The sequence below is a fragment of the Pinus tabuliformis genome, chromosome Q (genome assembly GCF_031772625.1).
Source record: "Pinus tabuliformis cultivar Carrire ecotype Pingquan chromosome Q, CPIR1, whole genome shotgun sequence".
NCBI lineage: Eukaryota > Viridiplantae > Streptophyta > Pinopsida > Pinales > Pinaceae > Pinus > Pinus tabuliformis.
The window spans coordinates 107,848,400-107,870,645 of NC_142296.1; the positions used below are offsets into that span (position 1 = coordinate 107,848,400).

At 40.7% G+C, this 22,246-nt stretch overlaps 1 protein-coding gene across 4 annotated transcripts in view; it reads right to left on the minus strand.

The window, feature by feature from the left end:
* Positions 1 to 387: 387 nt before the first annotated feature.
* LOC149218456 (NAC domain-containing protein 74-like) overlaps positions 388 to 22,246 on the minus strand; it is a 112,254-nt gene continuing 90,395 nt past the window's right edge. For all 4 annotated transcript variants that reach the window (XM_089384059.1, XM_089384058.1, XM_089384060.1 and 1 more), the window contains 2 exons: positions 2,072 to 2,410; positions 388 to 1,272 (listed from right to left, as the gene is read on the minus strand). In XM_089384059.1, coding sequence (XP_089240185.1) covers positions 697 to 1,272; positions 2,072 to 2,410 — 915 coding nt within the window. In that variant the 3' untranslated portion in view covers positions 388 to 696. The remainder of the gene's footprint in view (positions 1,273 to 2,071; positions 2,411 to 22,246) is intronic.

Below are 22,246 nucleotides of genomic sequence, written 5' to 3' on the forward strand. Positions count from 1 at the left end.
CTTTTAACATCTACAAAATTATAAATAAAAGCAGCAGAGTTTGCAGCATCTACAATTTGATCATGTTTTTGAAAAGACAGCCCTGCACCCAACAGACGTGACTTAAGTAGTTAAATTTTCGAATTTAATTATTTATTTTTTTGCACCTGTAGTAGTATCATACAGCAATCATCAAAGAACAATAAGTTTTGTCATTCTAACCTGATTTTTTTAGTGTTGAGAAAATCTTTAAAATGCACATACCATCAATTTGACCAACCATACATGTTGGCAAAGCTTCAAGCACAGAATATTCATTTTCCCTGATATTCTGCATCCAATACTTGGTGAGTGGGGAAAACTCCCATCCCTTTTGCTCCTCTTGTGCAACCAATGAACATCAAGACCTAATAAATTAATAATGTACATACATGCAAACAAACCTATTGATACATCCCACAGTTCACCAATTTAATGAGAAAACAATGGCAACACTTACTGCTGCCTCCATCTTCACAGCAAAGCTGGTGATCTTTCCCAGCCACAAGAATGTGGATGTGGCAGGTGCCAAGTATGTCAGATAGAAAAATATCACGTGTTTGAAAATCAGAAGCATCTATTTTGAGCTGTCTAAAACCTTCAGCAAACGACTGTTCATTGTCATCGTACTTTATTGACTCTTTTTCTCACCTCTGAGTCCCATTTCTGCCCAGCAAATCAATCGAAGTGCAGTTGCTGCATTTCTGGGCCACTGTCAGACCAATCATTTGGTGTATTCTGTGTGTGTCTTACAGTTACATCGTTTTCATTTCCTTCTGAGGAATCTTCCATTTTGTGGAGTTGCATACAAACTCCTCTTGCAGCTGTACCCTCAAATGAAAATCCTTGCTTATGACTCTCCAAAACTGGACTACGAGAGCATATCTGGATTCCAGTTCCCTCACTATCAAACGAGGGATTAGGGGCCTCCCATAAACAAGAATCATGATTCTCCAGCTCCCCTATGGAAGGTATTAGATTCTTGACTTTTATATAACCTCCATTCAAAATATCAGCACAGCTATCTCCAAGGGAAGTATGATATGCTTTAGAATTAGTATAGTCCTGTGAGGCCACAGACAACATTTCCCCTAGCATTCTTTCTTCTTCAAAATATGCATCCATACGTCCATTTGGAACTCTGTACTGAGAAAAGCTTATATTAACTGGAAATTTTGGGAACTCACTTTCGACAGATGGAAGACATGCAGATTCACATTGCATCCTTGGAGTGTCTGGCATAATAGCATCAACCTGAAAAATATCAAGATAGTTCTCAAAATCTGTAACACAAAAAGAGTTCATAATTTATTGGACATGGTATAACTAGTAGGCAGACAGGAAAGTAACAGGTAACCAATGTGAAATCGACAAGCCAATTGAAGGAAGAAATTGGAATGTAAGTCTATTCATGCTGTTCAAAAGTAAATTCAGTAAGTCAAACGAGTAAAATTATACACCCTTGTTCAAACAGTAACGACGAAAGGGGCTGATGTGCATTTGATTAACCTGCCTAAAAATTCAGAAGGCCTTAGGAAGTCGGAAGAAACTAGAATTCATTTGATGAGATATAACAATTTGAAACAATAAAGCAGGAAAGTAGCAAGCAAGCAACACTAATGCCACTAAAGTATTTGCGTGGAGATGAAATTGCAATATAAAAAAACTTTGCTGCTTAAAGGTGAAATCCAACAAGTCAGATGGGTAAAATAATACACATTGGTTCATACAGAAATGAACAAAGATGATGACGTGGGTGTTACGAACTTGCTTAAATGTTAAAGACCTCATCCAGATTCCACATGGATGATAAAAATTATTTAGTATAGGTATGAAGAAGACTTTGACAAAACTACACTTGGCTTGAAAATTCAATTTGCTTTAAAATCACAGACACAACAAAGACAGAAAAGGGATTCACCAATACTTTGGATGAAGAAAACAAATTTTCATGCTCCACAAAAACCTGAAAATAATCTAAACAAGACCTAAACATAAGCCATACAATAAACCTTCAGAGAAGAAAAGGAGACATACAAAACCAACAACAAACCTGTGTGTGAATTGTGTCCTCCTCAGCTACTACACTTGAAGAGTTTGAACTAGAGTCATCCAGCAATATGTCTAACCATTTCTTAAGTGGCGCACTATCTCCAGTTGTATCAATTAAAATCTTCGATGATATTTTTGATGGTAAATGTAAATTTGCATCAATCCCCTCCACTGGCTTTGACGGATCTTCTGATTGCACTTCAATGTCACCAGAGTAACCAGGGGAGGGATTTTTCTTTGTAGGAGATAAATCACCCTTCTCAAGTGGTGCCGTGTACTGTTCTCCACTTTTTGCACCAAGTCCACTCTTCTTGAAAACACGACATAAGACAAAAGCATTCTGCAAAACAATAGCAAATTATAATCAATAGCCACTTCATAGACTGCTGATAGTTATAATTCCACACTTAATTAATGAACAGTACTTACTTAAAGGACTTACATAACTTCTAGACTCTCAAAAAAAGGAGAGAAAATTATAGGCACTACATCAGTGCAGTCAGTTATTCCCTAAGTTGCATGATACAGGGAAATTGGTACAAGTTTCCAAAATGGAAATGTGTTGGAAACATTACCCCTTTAAGTTTTGGAAATGGGGAAACACAATTTTTTAAATAGCACATTATATTGAGACTTTGAAAGAAAGCATTATGAACAAATGAGCAAGAACATTTAAATGGAAAACATAAATGACAGGCAATGTTCCACCATCACTTTTATTGGGATCCTCGTCATTAGTATCACCCTTTGCCTCTTATCTGCCCTTTGCCTCTACCTCAATCTTACATTGCAATTTTGAACACATTGATGGAGTTTGATGTGGTACCTTGAAGCTGCTTGGATATTTGTGAGTATGTAGTCTTTCCCTGCTTGGAGATGCTACTTATTGGTTCAGACTTCAGTTAGTGTTCTGGGTTGGGGAGGACTCAACTCTTCTTTGGTTGATGGTCATGGTTGAAGGTCTTCTCATGGGTTGTAGATGCTACTTTCATGCATTTGGATCACTCTCTTGGCATGTGGACGTTTGCTATTTCATCTTTCATCCTCTTCTTGGAGCATCTTAATGACTTTGTATGGTGACGTTATGATGTCAATTTGTCACTAGGGGTAGGGGACATACTACATGGTTCTCATGTCTTGGATTTTCATGTTTTGGATTTGTTATGGGGGCATACTTGATGATTGGATGGCATTAGAACTTTTTTATGTCCCCTTCTCTTATGTTGTTCATGTTGATAGTTGGTTGTCACTGATGTCAACCCAAGCAGCACCAAGAGCTACCCCAATCTTCATCAGAAAATTTGCCATGGAAATTCATGGTTTCTCATCTCCTAATCGCTCTAGTTAGATTCTCCTCGAAAAGATCTTTCTAGTGGTATGTGGCATGCCACGTAGTTCATTACAGTTTGTAAGTTATTCATGTTTGAAGATGGAGACCCTCATCAGTGGGCTAAAACCCCATGAGATGATGACATGGCACTTAAACTTCTTGTAAGAAGGTTGTTTATTATCCTATAATCTAAGAAAGGGCATTATTAATACTTTTAATGCTTTCTGCCCAAGTATATTCATTCATTGGCATTAGAAACCTCCTATCTCTCAAAGCTAGCGGTCTCCCTACCTTGGACTACAAGGCACTTTTGATATATTATTCTTTTCAAATTTCTTAATTCCTAACGTTGGCTCCTCTAATGGTTATCATTGAAACCCCTTTTAAATGGTTATCATTGCACAACGTTCATGTTAGAACCCCTTCAAAAACATATAAAAGGACACCTAAACTATGATCTAAACTATGTACCTAAATGAATGATCAATTGCCAAGTGTGTGGTGCAAGTGTGTAGCCAGTTGGGCAATGTGGTCCAAGTGCATCATCATCATCATCGAATAACTGGGACACGAGCAAGTGATGGGTGGTTCTAAATGATCCCATGGTGTGGCTATCTACTCTTTGCTATGGTGGAAGCCCATGTCTCTCAACGCGCACCCTACAAGTGTTGATTTTGGGTAGCATCGAATGTGCTCTAGCCTTGAAAATTGGTGGAGATGCTAAGGCACATGAGATCTCTAAGACCCAGAAATCGTTTGGAGAAATTCCACCCGGATGAGGAGTTATTAAAATAATTAATATTTTTAATGAGTTCCCAAGTCTAAAACTTATGAAAATAAAAATATTAATGTGTATTAATAAAATATGGGTGAGAAAGTTCTAAGTAATGAGGATCAATCTAGTTCTAATCTTAGCCATTGACTAGGGACTTAATCTCAATCGTTGATTCATCAATAGGAAAAGTATAAGAGGAGCCTTGAGGGTCAGTTGGAGACACACCAAGTGGTCAAAGAATTCGATTTTTTGGGACGAGGTTTGCTGAGGAAATTGAGTTAGTGATTAGAGTTGCAGTGAGAGGCAATTCAGCAAGGGATTTTCATTCGAGGTTGAAGAATACATAGCAGAGAGGCAGTGAAGTGCCAGGAGAGACAATGCAAGCTCTAGAAGGGTTGACGCAATGAGACGCAGAAGCCGCAGCGACTGACGCTGGGCCTCAAAGGCATCACTGGGGAGATTCTGTGGGGCAGACTGGGAGCAAATCAGCAAATTCTGAGCTGGGGGAGGGTGTCGCAGCTCCTAGAGGAGTGACGCAGTTCCAGAGCAGTGCTTGGAGCAACTTTTGCTCTCCAACATAGGGAACCACTGAAGTCTTTGTGGGGTTTGATCATCCATTTGCTGGTTTGCCGGAATATCCGTCTCCGAATAAGGTACTACTACCGAGGATATTCTCTGTTGGGTGAGCCATTTCTAGCACCCTAGTTGTATTCATGAAATCTGCTTAATAATACAAACCAGTGTTACTTGGGAGCGGGAGCAAAAGCAGGGAGCGGGAGCAAAAAAGGGTGCGAGAGTGACATTTTCAAAAGCTCCCGGTTTGGGAGCGAATCCTGGAGCGTTTTTTATATAATATATATATATATATATATTATATTTTTATATTTTGATACATATATGTCAACAAAAACATGTAGAATTATGAATTAGATATAAAAAACATAAAAAAAAACATAGATTGAACCATATAACAACAATCATCTAAAAGTTATAATCTTCATCAACCACGTCCACAAGTTAGTAACATAGTAACATACAACATATTGAGTCTCGTGATTCATCAATCTTAAAGTTTCAAGATTTCAAAATTCAATATATAACATTTATCATCATTAATCACCAAAGTTGTACTTGTAAGCTAAGTGTAACCATTACAACAAATAATATCTAACATGAAATGAGACAACTTTCAACTTTCATGAAGCATCATATTCATAATTCATTACTAATGAGTTATAATTGCCAACTTCAAACTTAAATTGTCATATATTGTTTGAAAAAATATCATAATAAATATGAAAGAGTCAATAGTTATAAAAACTACTAGAAACTAGAAAAGACAAGTAAATCTATTATTTATTGCTTATGCTTGGGCCTCTTGCCACCATGAGAAATGTCTAGTTTTTTAGTCTTGTTGGAAAATCAGGATCTTTGTCATTAATATCACCCTCTAAGCATTAATATCTAGAGGTATCTTTGTCATTACCTCTGTATCTGTATAGGGATCTTTGTCATTAATATTACCCTCTAAGCATTAACATAAGATAGAAAAAGCATAGCATGTCAAGTCAAGATTTTGTTTGAGTGATGTGTACATTTTTATGAGGGTTATGATAGAGGAGTTCGACAACCAATGTCACTAACATCAAGGTACATAGAGGGAGTGGTGCTCTTGATTAAATACGAGCTCCATACCCTAATACATGAAAAAATTCAATGGAAACATTGCTATCCTGAAACACTGATAAGTTTGCTGGATTTTGAATGAAATCTAAAATTCTACTTTCTCCATATGAAACCTAATAAGGTCAGAACCACTCTCAAACATCCTGAGTCATTTCATGGTAATGTTAAAAATTTAAGTAAAAGGGCCATAGGCTTGATCATTAAGTTGCCCCACTCAAAACTTATTTGTTTCTTTGAAAAAAATTGCATTTGGAACATTACTGCAAAAAAAAAATTGCAAAAAAGGCTAAACGCTCCTGAAAAGGCAGGGAGCGTTTTTTTCAGGGAGCGCGCTCCCGAGTCGCCCCCACCCGGAGCGCAGATTGGGAGCGAGATCGAGTGGGGGGGGGGGCACCTCCCCCGCAACACTGATACAAACCCTCTATATTCTGCAGTGATTTTCCAGAATTGGGTTTTTTTGGGGACAATTATCCAACAATAACGGTGTCCCTTATGTTATTGTCTCAGTTTATTTCAGTGCATGATATGTATATTTGTGAAGACTGCAATAGTGTTTACTTCGATGTTTATGCAATTAAATAACTTGTTAATGAAAAGAACAAGTAGGAGATTATAAACCAATAATTGCAGTAGGGGTTTCTGATGTGTTAGATTCGGGAATTTTCACATGGTATCAGAGCGATTGCAGATCATAGACAATTGAAGACACTAGCCGAGAAATTTGAGAATTTGCAGTAAAGAAGCAGTTGTCCCGAGAGACAGCGTTGTTCTAGAGCTGGAGAGGCAGAAGGAGGAGTGACGCAGTGCAGAAGAGGTGACACAGAGGTTCACACAGTGCCTGTGTCAGCATTTTGTGCCAGGAGAGGAAGACGCAATAGCTGGGAGGAGCCCATGCAATAGCTACGTCAGCCATTAGGGCCAACGCAGAGGCAGAGGAGGGCAGATCAGGCTCACACAAAGCCACGTCATCTTTCTGAGCTAGGAAGGATTGACACAGTTGGCCGGGAGGAGCAGATTCAGTGCACGCAGAGATTGCGCAGAACTTGAAGGGCTCAGATTCTTCGAGTTGTCGGGGCTAAGGGAGTTGTGCAAATTTTGATTTGTGGAGCTAGTGGGACATTGTTTCTGTCGGTGCAGAACAGTGTCTAAGGAGATTGAACCAAGGTAGAGGGAAGCATTACCTCGACAAATTTCTAGCCAAGAAATCTAGATCCAGGTTTCAACGGCAAAGGAGGATTGGAGAGGAGTGATTCAATAGTTGGCCAAAGGATTTTCGAGAGGGAAATCAAGACTCAGAGGGAGTCTAAAGAAGAGGAACATATATGGCAGTGAACAGATTGAGGGCTCAAGACAGATTGGACGAAGCTTCCAATTTTTTCATCTGGAAGGCCAAGATCCTGGCAATCCTAGATAAACATCACATCAAGGACTATGCCTTGAAAGTAGTAGTTGTCCCAGTTGACGATAATGCAGCTGAGAAGTTTGAGGAGGCCCAGGCGAAGGCGAAATGCATGACCCTAGACGAGGGATCAAGGATCATGTCATACCACATACTGTTGAGAAGACCACTGCAAAGGAGATGTGGGACACCCTAACCACCTTATACTAGGGCTCTTCCGTGCAGCGGAAAATATTATTGGAGAATCAGCTGAGGTCATATCAGATGCAGAAAGGAGAGGAGATAGATCCCTTCCTTCTCAGGTTGCAAGGGATTCGCAACCAACTTACTTCCATGGGGTCTACTCCAGATCCAGAGTTCTTAGTCAGGACTGCCCTAAATGCAGTATCCGAGGAGTGGGAGACATTTGTCCAAAGCATTTTGGGCAGAGCAACTCTCCCCAGTTGGGAGGAGATGTGGGCAGCTCTTCGACAGGAAGAGCTCAAGAGATTGACCAAGGCGAGGAGTAGCAGTAAGGGAGTTCGAATCAAGGAGGAGGAGGAGGAGGAGGATGTAGCTCTCGAATCAGCAGGACAGCAGGGGCTACAGAAGAGGAAGAAGAAAGACATCTCCAAGGTCAAGTGCTTCAACTGTGGGGATCTGGGACATTATGCCTCTCAATGCCCAAGAAGAAAGGCAAGGGAGAAGCTTCCAACTCAAACGCTGCTCCAACAAAGGCGGAGAAGGATGTCGAGACTGATGATAATTGTGCCATGAGTGTTCATGCGCCTCTAGAGAAGAGGTGGGGAGACTTGGAGCTGTAGTCGAGAGGACTACAGAAGCAGGGGCAGAATCCTTGAGGTGCCCAAACTCTTGGATCACATACGACTACGGGAGCCCTTAACGACAGTAGCATGATAACAGAGGTCAGGTGGAGCAAGGTGTGATGGAGCAACAATGGCAGAGCTAGAGTGTCAAAATCTAAGGCAGCACAGTGGAGGTTGCAACTTGCAGCAATGCGAGAGGCACAGAGGTGTTTGCAGCAGCGCAGTGGCAACAGAGGGAGCACAGGATAGAAGCTAATGTAGCTTCAGCATCACAAGGCTTCCAGACTGACCAGGTTGTCAGTGATTGGGTGAATTCAGTTACTTACTTCTCAGTAACTAAGTTGCAGTGCAACAGTTAGCAGTGGCAGTGCTATGGGCAGCATGGGCAACATTTTTTGAGAGGGAGTTGGAGTACAAATGTAGCAATGGCAGTGGCAGTGGCAGTGTCATGGGCAGCAGTATAGGAAGCAGCAGACCAAGCATCAACACAAAGGATCGATGCGGAGGATCAATGTGATGCTTCTATGGTGAAGCATTGCTAGAGCACATTCCTCGCTAAGAGGGAGTGTTGATTTTGGGTAGCATCGGATGTGCTCTAGCCTTGAAAATTGGTGGAGAGGCTAAGGCACATGATATCTCCAAGACCCAGAAATCGTTTGGAGAAATTCCACCCAGATGAGGAGTTCTTAAAATAATTAATATTTTTAATGAGTTCCTAAGTCTAAAACTTAGGAAAATAAAAAATATTAATGTGTATTAATAAAATATGGGTGAGAAAGTTCCAAGTGACGAGGATCAAACTAGTTCTAATCTTAGTCGTTGATTAGGGACTTAATCTTAGTCGTTGATTCATCAACAGGAAAAGTATAAGAGGAGGCTTGAGGGTCAGTTGGAGACACACCAAGTGATCAAAGAATTTGATTTTCTGGGGCAAGGTTTGCTGAGGAAATTGAGTTAGTGATCAGAGTTGTAGTGGGGCAGTTCAGCAAGGGATTTTCATCTGAGACTGAAGAATACATAGCAAAGAGGCAGCGCAGTGCTGGCAAATACTGCGCAGGCTCTAGAAGAACTGACGCAGAGGGCCAACACAGTGAGACGCAGAAGCCGTAGAGGCTGACGCTGGGCCTTAGATACAGCAATGGGGAGATTCTGTGGGGCAGACTGGGAGCAGATCAACAGATTCTAAGCCAGGAGAGGGCGGCGCAACCCCTGGAGGAGTGACACAGTTCCAGGGCAGTGCTTGGAGCAGCTTTCGCTGTCCAGCATAGGGAATCGCTGGAGTCGTTGTGGGGTTTGATCATCCGTTTGCTGATTTGCCGGAATATCTATCTCTGGATAGAGAACTACTGCCGAGGATATTCTCTGTTGGGTGAGCCATTTCTGGCACCCTAGTTGTTTTCATGAAATCTGCTTAGTAATACAAACCCTCTATATGTTTCACCAGTTTTCCCGAATTGGGTTTTTCCGAGGACAATTGTCCAAAAATAACGGTGTCCCTTGTGTTATTGTCTCAATTTATTTCAGTGCATGATCTATATATTTGTGAAGACTACAATAGTGTTTACTTCGATGTTTATGCAATTAAATAACTTGTTAATGAAAAGAACAAGTAGGAGATTGTAAACCAGTAATTACAGTAGGTGTTTCTGATGTGTTAGATTCAGGAATTTTCACAAGTGCCATTATGACCCTCTAAAGGGCTTTGATCCTATATAGGGAGACCAAACCCCAAGATGAAGACCCACCTACAATCCTGTATAAGATCCAATACATTTCCTCACTTTCCAGTAGAACAATTCATTAGTGCAATCGAGTAAATGAGCTTACGAGTCAGAGAACCAAGTCGACACTTCATAGTGGCATGCCCTTCCATAATGAGCTTTAGAATGTAGAGTTATCCCCAGGTTCAAGAGGGAGGTTAATCAAGGACCCTATTAGGTGGTTTCAACATCGAAGGGAGTGACAAGTCCATGTTACATCCGTTAGATGGCAGGAAGGCTTCAAGCCACATGCCATGGTACAAGGGTAGCTATAACGAGGGAGGCCCACACTTGGGTGTATAGATGTAGGAGTGAGTAATCGTGGTACATGAGTTACCCTAACCTTTGTTTTTCCACCCTTTTTCATATGCCTTTTTCCTTTTATTGATTTTTCTTTCTTTTAATTGCTCAGGGTTCCAGGAATGAGAGCATGATGTGAATGATATAGCAATGGATGCACCCTTAGGTTAGGGTAGTTCATTGCCTCCGAGGGTTGGGATAATCATGGGTTCATCAATAATGCAGGGGGCTCACATAGGGGCCCTAGGAACTAGATTGATAGCCATAATGATAGTGGTAGAGCTCATGTTTGGCTTTTGCCCATGTGCTAAATTTTATGTCCCGACCATCTTTTGCATTTTATGGTACATTTCCTATTGTAAATGGCCAAATTGTGCTTTTAACTTTCTTTTTCGCTGCATCAACCTCTGGGGCAGCGTTCCAAGCCCGATCCAAAGTGTGGACAAGGGGAAGAGGAAGCTAACTCCTTGTGGACCCAATGGACAAATATAGACCCGGATGGGAAATATGTGGAATGGGGTTATAACGAGCAGAGGGGAGTGATGTATGTGGTGTCGGGAAGCGAGACCACGCAATCAAAATTGGGGTTTCCCATGTAGTTCCATTCCTAAAGCTAGTAGTCAATAAAGGAGATTCCACGAGACCATGATACAAGACTAACCACTAAATTAGACAAGGGGACAAGAGTACAAACCAAGCCCATTATTTCCGTCGAATCCCCCCACTAATCCATGTCCAGATGTGTCCATGATAAGTAAGCAAAAATACCCAATTACATTATGAAAGGTCATATCTTCAAGGTTGGAAGGCCCACCTTCAAACATACGATCAAAACAGGTGGGCGAGGGTGCATAATGATTAGGTGGTAGAGAATGGTGGCACATCAAGCTATCTAGTGGCTGCAAGGGGCTGTTGGTTGCATGTTGGAGACAATCTAGGAGAAAAAATTCTCCTATGGGTGTCACCCATTGGTGGTGGGTAACAGGCTTCTCCAAGGAAAACATGGATATTCTATTTAAAGCATAAGGACGAAGTATTTGACATGTTCAAGGACTTCAAGGCACTGATAGTAAATCAAACATGAAAGAGAATAAAAGTTTTTACGTCCGACAATGGTGGAGAATATACCTCAAATGAGTTTGTTGACTTTTGCAACAAGGTTGGAATCAAGAAAGAGACTAATGTACCATATAATCCCAAGCAGAATGGTGTGGTTGAAAGAAAGAATAGGTCTATCATGGAAATTGCTCGAGTTATGTTGCATGATCAAAAGTTGTCGAAGTTCCTTTGTGGAGAAGCCACAAATACAACAGTCTATGTTCAAAACAAGGTTCCTCATCAAGCCCTGGGTAACAAATCTCCCAAAGAAGTGTTTACAAGAGTGAAGCTCGATGTTGGTCATCTAAGGATATTTGGCTGTGCCGTGTACTTTCATGTGTCAAAGCACAAGAGGAACAAGTTGGAAGACACCGGAAAGAAAGGTATGTTGTTGGATATTGTGAAAATTCTAAAGCCTTTAGAATATATTCGTCTGGTCAAAGAAAAATCGAGTTTAGCAGGGATGTAACTTTCGATGAAGACGCTACCCTTGGAAAAGCAAGGGAACTTTCTCCACCTCCTCCTGTTGAGAAGAAGAATGATGATATAGACCTACTGGAAGGTCCTTCTATGCTAGAATATTAGAATGATATTGTTGATGATCTGTTAAATTTCAGTATGTTGTATGCTTAGCGCAATTTACTTCAAATTTTCATATTAGCCCAATGTCAATATTCAGATTAGCAATCACATCAGCATGATAGTAATGTTAAAATTTGGGTACCAAAGGACAAGTGGTTCCCTAAGGCTTTGATCTTTGGCCTAGGGAAAAGTGTGCAAATTTATTTTTTACTTTTCTCCTAAAGTGACTTTATAAGTCGTAAAGTCAATTTAATTTAAAAGTGACTTTATAAGTGGTAAAGTTACATTCTAATTTAAAGGTGACTTTATTAAAGTCAATGAAGAATTAAAAAGTGAAAAAGTGATTATGGAAATAAAAGGCTAAGTGGGTCTTTATTTAAGTGGGTGAGTTAAAATATAGAAAGTGAGAATTAAAAGCATATTTATTCTCATCCCTAGATCTAAATGAATCTCAGCCATTAGATCTTAGAGTAACCCAAAAGGTCATTTAAAGAATAAAACGAGAAGAGAAGAGGAAAAGATCAATTCATTCTTTCATGAGCATTTGAGAGAAGAGAAGAGAGAGCAAGGGAAAAATTTCTGAGCAGTGAGGAAGTGAAGGAGACCAGCAAGAAGACATTTCAACAAATCTAGGCAGTAGCCTTTATTGGCAAATATCCCAAGGCAAAACCGCATAGCAAGAGAAAGACACAGATATCGAGGAAGAAGGACAAAGGATTTGGGCATGAATTTCGAGGCAAACGTACTGCTGAAATCCATATGGTCTGTACAGTTCGTACAGTAAGTTCTGGCATATTTTTCAAGGCAAGTCGTACAACATTTAATGTTGTTTTATTCTAGGAAAAATTTCGGTTTTCGCTGGTTGCTGATTGGCACAATTTTCGAGGCGGAATGCAGGTACGAAAATCGCGGTTGCTAGAATTTTTACTATGTATTTCAGTTTCTCTGTAAAAGCATTTTCAAAAATAAAGAAGAGCTCTCAAACTGGTTTTCCCCAAGAGTTGTAGGGGGTTTTTCCAAGGTCACAATGACCAAAAATCACTGTGTTATTTTTCTATGTGTGGCTGTCATAATTTTGCTGTGTTTTATTTCTACAATTTCAGCTTTAAATTTGTGTTTTCAGAAAAATAGTCATTTCCAGATTTTAGAATTTTTATCATGCTTGGATTTAAAACTAAATGCATGGAGTGATAAGGAAAACGGATAACCGGAGTGGGGGTTGAAATTTCTTCAAGTAAAGTGCAGATAGAACATAAACATAAACAGGAAAAGACAAGCCAAGACAAGAGGACATAAGATGTGGCACCAGCCAAGGAAAAACCTCAATGTGGGGAAACCCTTGATCAATTCTTTTTATATTCTTCAATAGTTCAGTAGAGAGAGAGAGAGATAGTACAAATATACAAATCTGAGATTTTGTGACAGCAATAGAAAACCCTTGACTAGACAAGTCAACGTTGGTCAAACTAGAAAGAATCTTTGATCCAAGTATCATCAACAGGAAACTCATCACACGGAGCCAAACATAGTCAAGCCTTGACTCAATATAATTACCAAAACGTTGTATTCTTCTTGTTGCATAAGTTTTCCTTGTTTCATAAGATAGGACATCATCCTTCATTCTCCATATGGTCAATAAGGTAGGCCTTCTAAGGCTATGATGAACCAAGGAGAGATTCCACCACTGCAACGTTGTCCAGGTTTCATTGGCAACCCTGAGAACAACCTTTGTTGTTGGCTATGGCCTGCGGCCTAGCCCAACAAGAAGTTAGGCCTCCAGTGCTTTATCAGACAACATCCAAGCACCATCAACGCAACAATATTTTATCCTATAAGAACTTGACTCTGTTGTCAGCCCTTTCAAACATCCAACCATTTACATAAGCTGATCTAGGGCAAATTTATTCAACGCATTCCTTCATTATGTAACAGTGGCTTACCAACCTTGCACATAATCCTTAAGGCATGTCTTAAATGTCTTTTATCATCATGTTGTCACCTACAGCAATCTGAATTTATATGTTGTCCTTTCATACCTCCTTATACTTGTGAATAAGAGCCATCTTTTGTTGCGGATAAGGAGTCTCTTTCTTTGTTGCGCATAGGGTTTCTTTGTTGCGGAATGAGTCACTGGTCTAATCATAGGATCACTCTTTAACTGTCAATGAAGGCTCAAAGGACTGCGGATTTAGGGCACCTCTTGACCTGCAGTTAGGGTACTTTAGAACAACATATAGGGCTCTTTAGAACTGCGGATGGGAGCCTCTTAAGCACATCAACTAGCTCCCTCCTTGACTGCATCAAATTGTGTGTAGAAGCCTTCCTCTTATCTGCGGCTAGGGATATTTAGGGCTTCCTTTAACAAAGTATAAGGATCCTCCTTCAATTGCAAATATAGGGCTGCATTAGTCCTCCTTTTCTCTGCGGTAAGGGCATGGCTTGACCCTCTTTTCTTTGCAGCTAGATGACCTTACTTGGACAGCATATAAGTCTCCTTCATGACTGAAGCTTAATCTTCATTAGGGCAGCGTAGAGGTCTCTCCTTAGGTCTGCAATTAGGGCTCCTTCCTTCACTGCGTCTAGGGCTTCTCCCTCTAGATCTCTCTAGCCACCAAACCCAAACGAGTGGAGAGAGATCTTAGGAGAAGTGTGAGTCTCAAATGACTAGCAAGCCACCTCTATTTATAGTGCAACGTTGGATTACGTTGGGGTTAATTTGGTTGTTGGCCGACCTTGACAATTTGTCAAGTAATACAAATAAATTCATATCTCCATGAATACATGTCGAAATCGGATGATCTTTAGATCAATCCTACACCTCCCGACGAGAGGAATCCAAGAAAAATATCAGCTGTCATAAATAAGAAGACCCACATGGAGTTTGGCCCTAGTTGCCAATTTTAACATGATCCCATGGAACCTATGGACCCCTTGGATTCTCCTCCAAGTGATCGCCTATCCAAGAAAAGACCCCTTTGGCTTCGTGATATGATACAAGATGTTGAGAAACATGTCACTTCCATAGGTATCTTTAGAGAAACCAAGAAGCCATGTCGATACCAGGGGTATGTTGTAGATATGAGCTCCATCATACAAGTTGAACCTCCCACTTTTGAAGAAGTAGTGAAAGAGCAAGTTTGGAAGGATGCCATAGACAAATAATATGAGTCTATTATGAAGAATGATGTATGGGATGTTGTTTTGAGACCTAAAAGAAAGTTTGTTGTGACTTTGAAATAGCTATTCAAGATCAAGCATGGAGCTGATGGGATCATGGGAGTATTGAAAAATATAAAGCGTGGTTCATGGCTAGAGGTTTCTACCAGAAAGAGGGCGAAGATTATGATGACATCTTTCCACCAGTTGCCTGATACACTATTATCTGTTCTATTGTTGCCCTTGCTACAAGTCAAGGATGGACCCTTCACTAGATGGATGTAAAGACTGCATTTCTTCCTAGCATACTCCAGGAAGAAGTCTATGTTGAGCAACTTCAAGGATTTGAAGTGAAGGACACGAAGACTCATGCTTGCAAGTTGATGAAAGCTCTATATGGTTTCAAGCAAGCCCCCAAATCCTGGTATGCTCGCATTGACAGTTACCTAGAGAAGCTTGGATTCACATGAAGCAGTGTTGCCTGAACCTCTACGTCAAAGTGATCCAAGGTATGCCTTTGCTTTTGGTTTTATATGTTAATGATTTATTCTTGACAAGTAGTGAGCCTCTGATGCTCAAGTGTAAGAAGGAGCTAGCCTCTAAGTTTGAAATGAAGGACCATGGTTTGATGCATTACTTCCTAGGATTAGAAGTGTGGAAAACACCTAGGGAGATTTCCCTTTCTCAAGGAAAATATGTCGTGAAACTATTTGAAAGACTTGGAACGGTAGAATGCAAGTCCCTATGCACTCTGATGGAAATGAACTTCAAGAAGTTATGTGAAGATGTTGTTGGCCCTGACTTGGTGAACCCTATTACTGTTTCTCTGAGCATCCTGAGTGCTCCATGGTGTAGATGTCCCATTCTCCTATGCCAAAACTCATTCAGCGCCTTCCCACTGCTACTTTCACCGCCTATTAGTGCCATTGGAGAATCAATCTGTAACCAATACAATATGTTACTTCGAACTCCAATGTCTTACCTTTTTCCAGCTCAGGTGTTTGACATACATTTTCTTCCCTACGAAGTGAATATCATACCCCTTATCATGTAACTAGGATACTAAAATCAAGTTCATACCCAATCCTGGCACATGCAATACATTTGTAGCGTTGGTGCTAGCTCTTGACTCCCTCAGAAAATCTATGGCACCTCTCCCTACTGGAGTATAAATTTCGTTCTGTTTCCCATAGTAATTTGGAAGTCCATCTGTTGCTCCTTGTAGCTATAGAAATATTCTCTAACCCTTGTCATGTGAGTTGATGCCCCACTATCTATATACCAGACACCTTGTGAAGTTGATCTTGATAAGCAAGCAAATTCGTCCTCCAATCTAGAAGACAAATCTGAAGTCTCCTGAATGTTACTTTTGTCCATGGTTATGTTGAAGAATTTATAGTGTGTTATTCCTCTTTTCCATTCCGACGTTAGCTCTGCTCTAGCGAATTGCTGTAAAAACCCTCTGCGTCCGGTTAGAGATCTGCTCAAGGAGAAAATTTGAGTGGCTTACTTTGCCTCTAGAATCACTTGCTTTGGAAGTATCAAACTTTCCTCCCCCTCTCAGAAAAATCAGTCTTCCTCAAGCAATTCGGCCTCCTGGCAAAAACACTGTGCTGCCCCTTGGGAATTTCGGCTTGATGCCCACACTGGGCAATGAAATTCCTTCTTTTCGCTTCTAAGCTCTCTAGTTGATCAAATGTGCTCTGATACCATGTGAAATTTTTATCTATTGCAGCAACTGGAAATTATTCTTCTAACTGAAAATTTAATTACGCAGTTTATTTACTACGACAAACAATGAATAAAATCACAACTATAATTTTCACCATAAAAATATTGTGGGAAATAAAATATTAGAAACTGAGAAATTCTAGCGCACACAAGAATTTTAACATTGTTCTCTTTGCACAATTGTCCCCAGAAAAGCTCAATGCGGGAAAACCGGTGCAGCAAATGAAGGTTTTATTATTATTCTTTAGCAGCAATTCTGAGTACAATAATTTAGTGCCCAACTGGCGATCTAATCTAAGGAAAACACTGGAAAAATCTAGTGAGGAAGTTTCTCTCACCCCACATCTATTTTATGCCTCTGAAATTACCTCCCCAGCATCTGCGCTGAGCCTGCTGCGTCACCCTCTACGCAGAGCTTACGCTGGCCCTATGAGAATTTCGACCTTCCTTCCTTTGCCTCCTACAGGCACTGGAAACCTTCCTCCCAGAATGTTGTTGCCCTCCTCTTCCACCTGCTACTCACCCTTTGGCTCTATCTTCTCTATTAAGCTACTGCTACTGAGAACATCAAACTGCTTGGACAACTGAGTATCTGCACTGGTGTGTTCTCCATCACCACATCGACCTCCTCTTATAATCCACAATTGGAGCACCAACGGCCAAGTTAAAACTTAATCAATGGCTAGGATCATCTCTAGATTGATCCATGTGAGTTTCTAGATGATTCTCAACTTATCTCAATTAACATTGATTAATTAACCATATTCTCTAAGTTTAGACTTAAGAAATATTTAAAAAATAGTTAATAATTGAGACACTTGTAAGCGGAATTTCCATAAATGATTTCTAGGTTTTGGGGATCTCATGTATTCTAACCTCTCCACCAAATTGTGTGGCTAGAACACATCCGACGCTACAAAAACTAACATCTTCTACTAAGACTTCCACCTTTGGCTCATCATGATGCTTGACTTGGTCTAATTTTGGATGAATGTATGTGTCAGCGAGTAATATGTTGAATGGGCTAGCTTCATCTACATTATTCAATTGCTCAGCCTCCTCACCTTTACTTTTTGCTTGTGAATCCTCTTTTTCCTCAGAAATTTGACCATAGGATTCTCCTTGTCCTACCATGTTGGTTGGGGCAAGGGTGTTTACAACATTTTGTTGAACAACACATTTTGCTTCGTCATCCTTATTGGGAAAAGATTTGTCTTTATTGAATTGATTCCTTGGAAGATAGCCATCCCTTCTTTCCTTCCCAAGGTTGGCTAGCTTGTTATGGAGACCTTTTGGCTGTTAGAAATATCATTGAGCTCCTTTGTTAAAGTAGTGACCACATTTTTCATACCAAGGTCAGATTCGTTCTTAGCAGCTTAAAGCTTAGCCTTCCGATAATTGAATAAATCGATGAGCAGAATTAATGTTTTGCTCCACCTTTATGACAATGTTATTTGCTTCTTCCAAAGTGGCAAGCTCCTTATCCCTTATAAAACATACGTGAAATGCTCGCGAACACCTTGGATAAACCTTTCTAAGACAATGCCATCAGATGGTTTACGGCTATCAAGGATCTCTTGAAGTGTCTCTCAAATCATTGGATATAATCTTTGATGTTTTCATTATCTATCTTATCTGTTTGGAGAAACTTGCCCAGAGCCATACCCCCATGGTTGGCCCATCTTTTCTTGAAGACATCTTCAAATTGATCAAATTTGGTGATGCTTCCTCGAGGTAAATTGGCATACCAATCTCAAACATTTTCCTCAAATGTCAAAAAGCAAACAACATCATAACGACATCTTCATCTTCATCAATATTCTTAGGACAAATTGCCCAAATAAAATTGTCCACATGCTTCTCGGCACTAATAATACCACTCCCATCAAAATTAGGCAGCCATTCATGATGTTTTTCAGGTAATTGGTGAGGAGCACCAAGGAAGGCATCAAAGTTCAATGGTTTGAATGATGTAAACATTTCTTCGTCCCAAGGTTATTGGGATTAGCATTAGGGTTAGGATAGAGATTAGTGGTGTTATCCATGTCGAGAAATATGGTTTGTCTAATAGGTTACAATCACCCCTCCTTGTAGTAGCTCTTGTACTTGGAGCTATGTTGTCTTCAAAGGATTTGTAACCAAGCAATTTAGAAGTCACCAAAAGAGGATCTATCTTTTCATTAGAGAGAACACCTCTTCAAATGATTCAACCAAGGGAAGGTAGATTTGCTTCCTCCCTGGCAATAGTGACAATTATGTTACAACAAAATCTAGCAAGCCTTGAGAGGGAAACCCTTTAAAACAAAAAGCTAGACTAAGTGCTAACAATGGGGCAATGGCCCACTGTCACCACAGCCAAGACCCCCTACTCCTTTCACCAATGGGAGTCGTCCAAATAGGATAGGATCACCTATGAAAGTTATTCTAAGGTTAAGGTATAAGGTGATAGGCTAGAATCTCTTAATAAAGACTTAAATTTCATGTATAAGGCTTCACTCAGAAACAATGTGCTTTCTATGAGAGACCTAGGAAGGAAATGCACAAAACCTAGGGTTTGTTGATTTTGCTAGAGTATTAGAGTTCCCAAGGTCAAGACAATGGAGATAAAAGGCTTCTTAATACATACTTCAACAAGTACAAAGTTCATACAACCTTCAAGGAAGACCTCAAGTTGACGAAGACAAATCTAGGGTTTCTCTTAGGGCAACATCTAGGACAAGAGGTCTTGTGGAGGGTCTAGCGGAGGGTCTTGGCTACGTGACCTATAAATTTGTGGGGCATCCGCTTAAGTTTCCTCCATAAAATTTCTTTCCACAGGTGTGGCCCTAAGAGAAACCCTAGCTTTCTCTTCCTCAACTTAAGGGCTTCCTTGAAGGTTGTATAAACTTTGTACTTGTTGAAGTATATCTTAAGAAGCCTTTTCTCTCCATTGCATGACCTTGGGAACCCTAATACTCAAAGCAAAATCAACAAACCCTAGGTTTTGTGTATTTGCTTCCTAGGTCTCTTATAGAAAGCACATTGCTTCTTAGTGAAGCCTTATACCTGAAATTTGAGTCTTTCTTAACAGATTCTAGCCTATCACCTTATACCTTAAACCATGGTATTCAAAACTAGCCAGTTCGAACCGAAACTGGTGAAACCAATCGGTTCATTAGCAAACTCCACTTGATCGGTAGAAAAACTTCGTTAAACTTCCCTCCTCGCCAATTTTTGGGTCAAACTGAGCATAAACCGTCCAGTTTATGATGGAACAGATCAGTTTTCCCATAAACCGGTCGATTCCATCATAAACCAACTGGTTCACTGCCAGGCCAACCACAGACCCACCAAACACGATTTTTGGAGCTTTAAGGTGGTTTTGAGGGAAACTAAGGGTTGTTTCCCTAAAAAAATAACCCCTCCAAGCCAATAAAAGGTCTCCCCTCTCATTTGCCTCACACATCTCATTTGGAGTTTTCGTGAGCTTCATTGGGAGCTTGAAGATGTTGATTTCTGGTAGCATCAGATGTGCTCTAAGGGAAGCTTGGGCACATGTATTCCAAAGAAGCCAGAAAGTGTTTTGGGAAATTCCACCCAAAAACAGTTTTATTAAAATAATTAATTATTTTTAATGGGACCCTAAGTCTAAACTTAGGAAATTAAAATAATTAATGGGTATTAATCTAACTGTGGATGTAACTTCTAGAAGAAGACGAGGATCAAGCAGGGATGATCTTAGCCATTGATTAGCTTCTAATTTGGGTCGTTGAATTGCAACGAGAAGAATATTTGAGGAGGCTTGAGGGTCATTTGGAAGACAGACAGAGAGTTGATCAGTCAAATCAAATTGTTGAAGCTAGAGCAGCGCAGTGATTTCGTAGTGATCACACAAAGAGGGGCGGAGAGTTTTGGTTGGAGTATCTTCTTTGGAGCCAAGAATACTCAGCAGAGAGGCAGGGAAACACACAAAGGAGGCAGCACAGTGCCCAAAGAGGGTGACATAGAGCCCGGAAGGGCTCACACAAAGAAGCGTAGAGCCTTCATGCAGAAGTCCGAGATTTGCTGGGGATTTGACGTTTTGAGTCGGGAGGGTTGGAGTCAGCTCTTAAGAGCAAATCGCTCCAGCAAAGAGGTGACGCGGAGCCTTAAAGGTAGTGACGCATGCCCACACAGTGACTCCGTAGGGCAGCATAGAGGTAGTCGGGGACTCGTTGGTTCAGCTATCGGATCAGCCGAGACTTGCAGTGTAGAGTGAGGTAATCTCACTAACTTCTTCTGTCGAGTGATATTCTCTATACTGGATTGCCAACAAGGCATCCATAGGTTGTATTCAGAAATAACCTCTGCTTAATAATAAAATCCCTAAGATTTGTCATACCGGTTTTCCCACATTGGGTTTTTCAGGGGACATTTGTCCAAAAACAACTGTCACTTGTGTTGTATCTCTTTCTTATTCAGTTTCTTGTTTCGGCATATTATTTTAGATAGTGAATGCTGCAGTTGTATTTACTTCGATATTTACTGTAGAACATAGTAAATAACTTGTATGGATTAACAAGTAGGAGAAGCAACATCAATTACTGGAGTAGGGATTCCGGGTTTAGGAATTTTCACATGGTATCAGAGCCACATGTGAAGCAAGAAGAATAGAGCTGAGAGACCCAACGTTGAAGGAAGAAGGGAATTCGAAATTCCTGCAGAGGCAGCAATTCGAATCCCCGGAGGGTTTGCGCAGTTGATTTTCGAGGGAGGTCTCTCTCTGAGTGAGTCGACAGAGAGATAAAGACTTCCAGATTGAAGTTTGCCAGTGTCAAAGGGAGCAGCGCAGCAGCTTCAACGAACAGGGGTTTTTCTGGTGGGACGCAGTTTCTGCAGTTAGTTGCTGGGCAGAAAGACATCAAAGGGAAGAGAGAGCTATGGTTGAGGGAATTCTTGCTCATAGGACTTCCAACCAAGGAGTCTAAATTCTTGCTGAGCAGTAGTGGAGGGGCAAATCTACAAGCTCCAGAAGGGAGTGCGTAGGCTAGTCCAGTGTTGTGCAGAGGAGAGAGGAGGTTATTCGACATTTTTCTATTTGGCAGAGATGGTAGCCAGTGCACTGAGAGATCAGGACAAGTTGGATGGGGCATCCAACTATGTGATCTGGAAGGCAAGGATGTCATGCCTTCTGGATGAGCGTTTTCTCAAAGTCTATGTCGACAACCTAGGAGCTGAGCTCGCGGATCCAAATCCAATCAAGAAGTACAAGGGAGCCATGGCGAAGACAAAAAGAATGATCCTCGACAAAGTGAAGGATCATATAGTATGTCACATAGCTGGCAGAAACACTGCCAAGGAGATGTGTGATGCCTTGGCAACGTTGTATCAAGGATCTTCTAAGCAATGGAAGATGTACTTAGAGAAGAAACTGAGATTTTCACAAGATGTAGAAGGGGGAGCGCATAGATTTGTTCCTCACAAAGCTTCAGGAGACCCAGGATGAGTTAGAAGATGTGGGGTCTACACCTCAAGGTTCTGAGATGGTGAGACTGGCCCTAAACTCAGTCTCAGAAGAGTGGTAAGTCTTTGTCC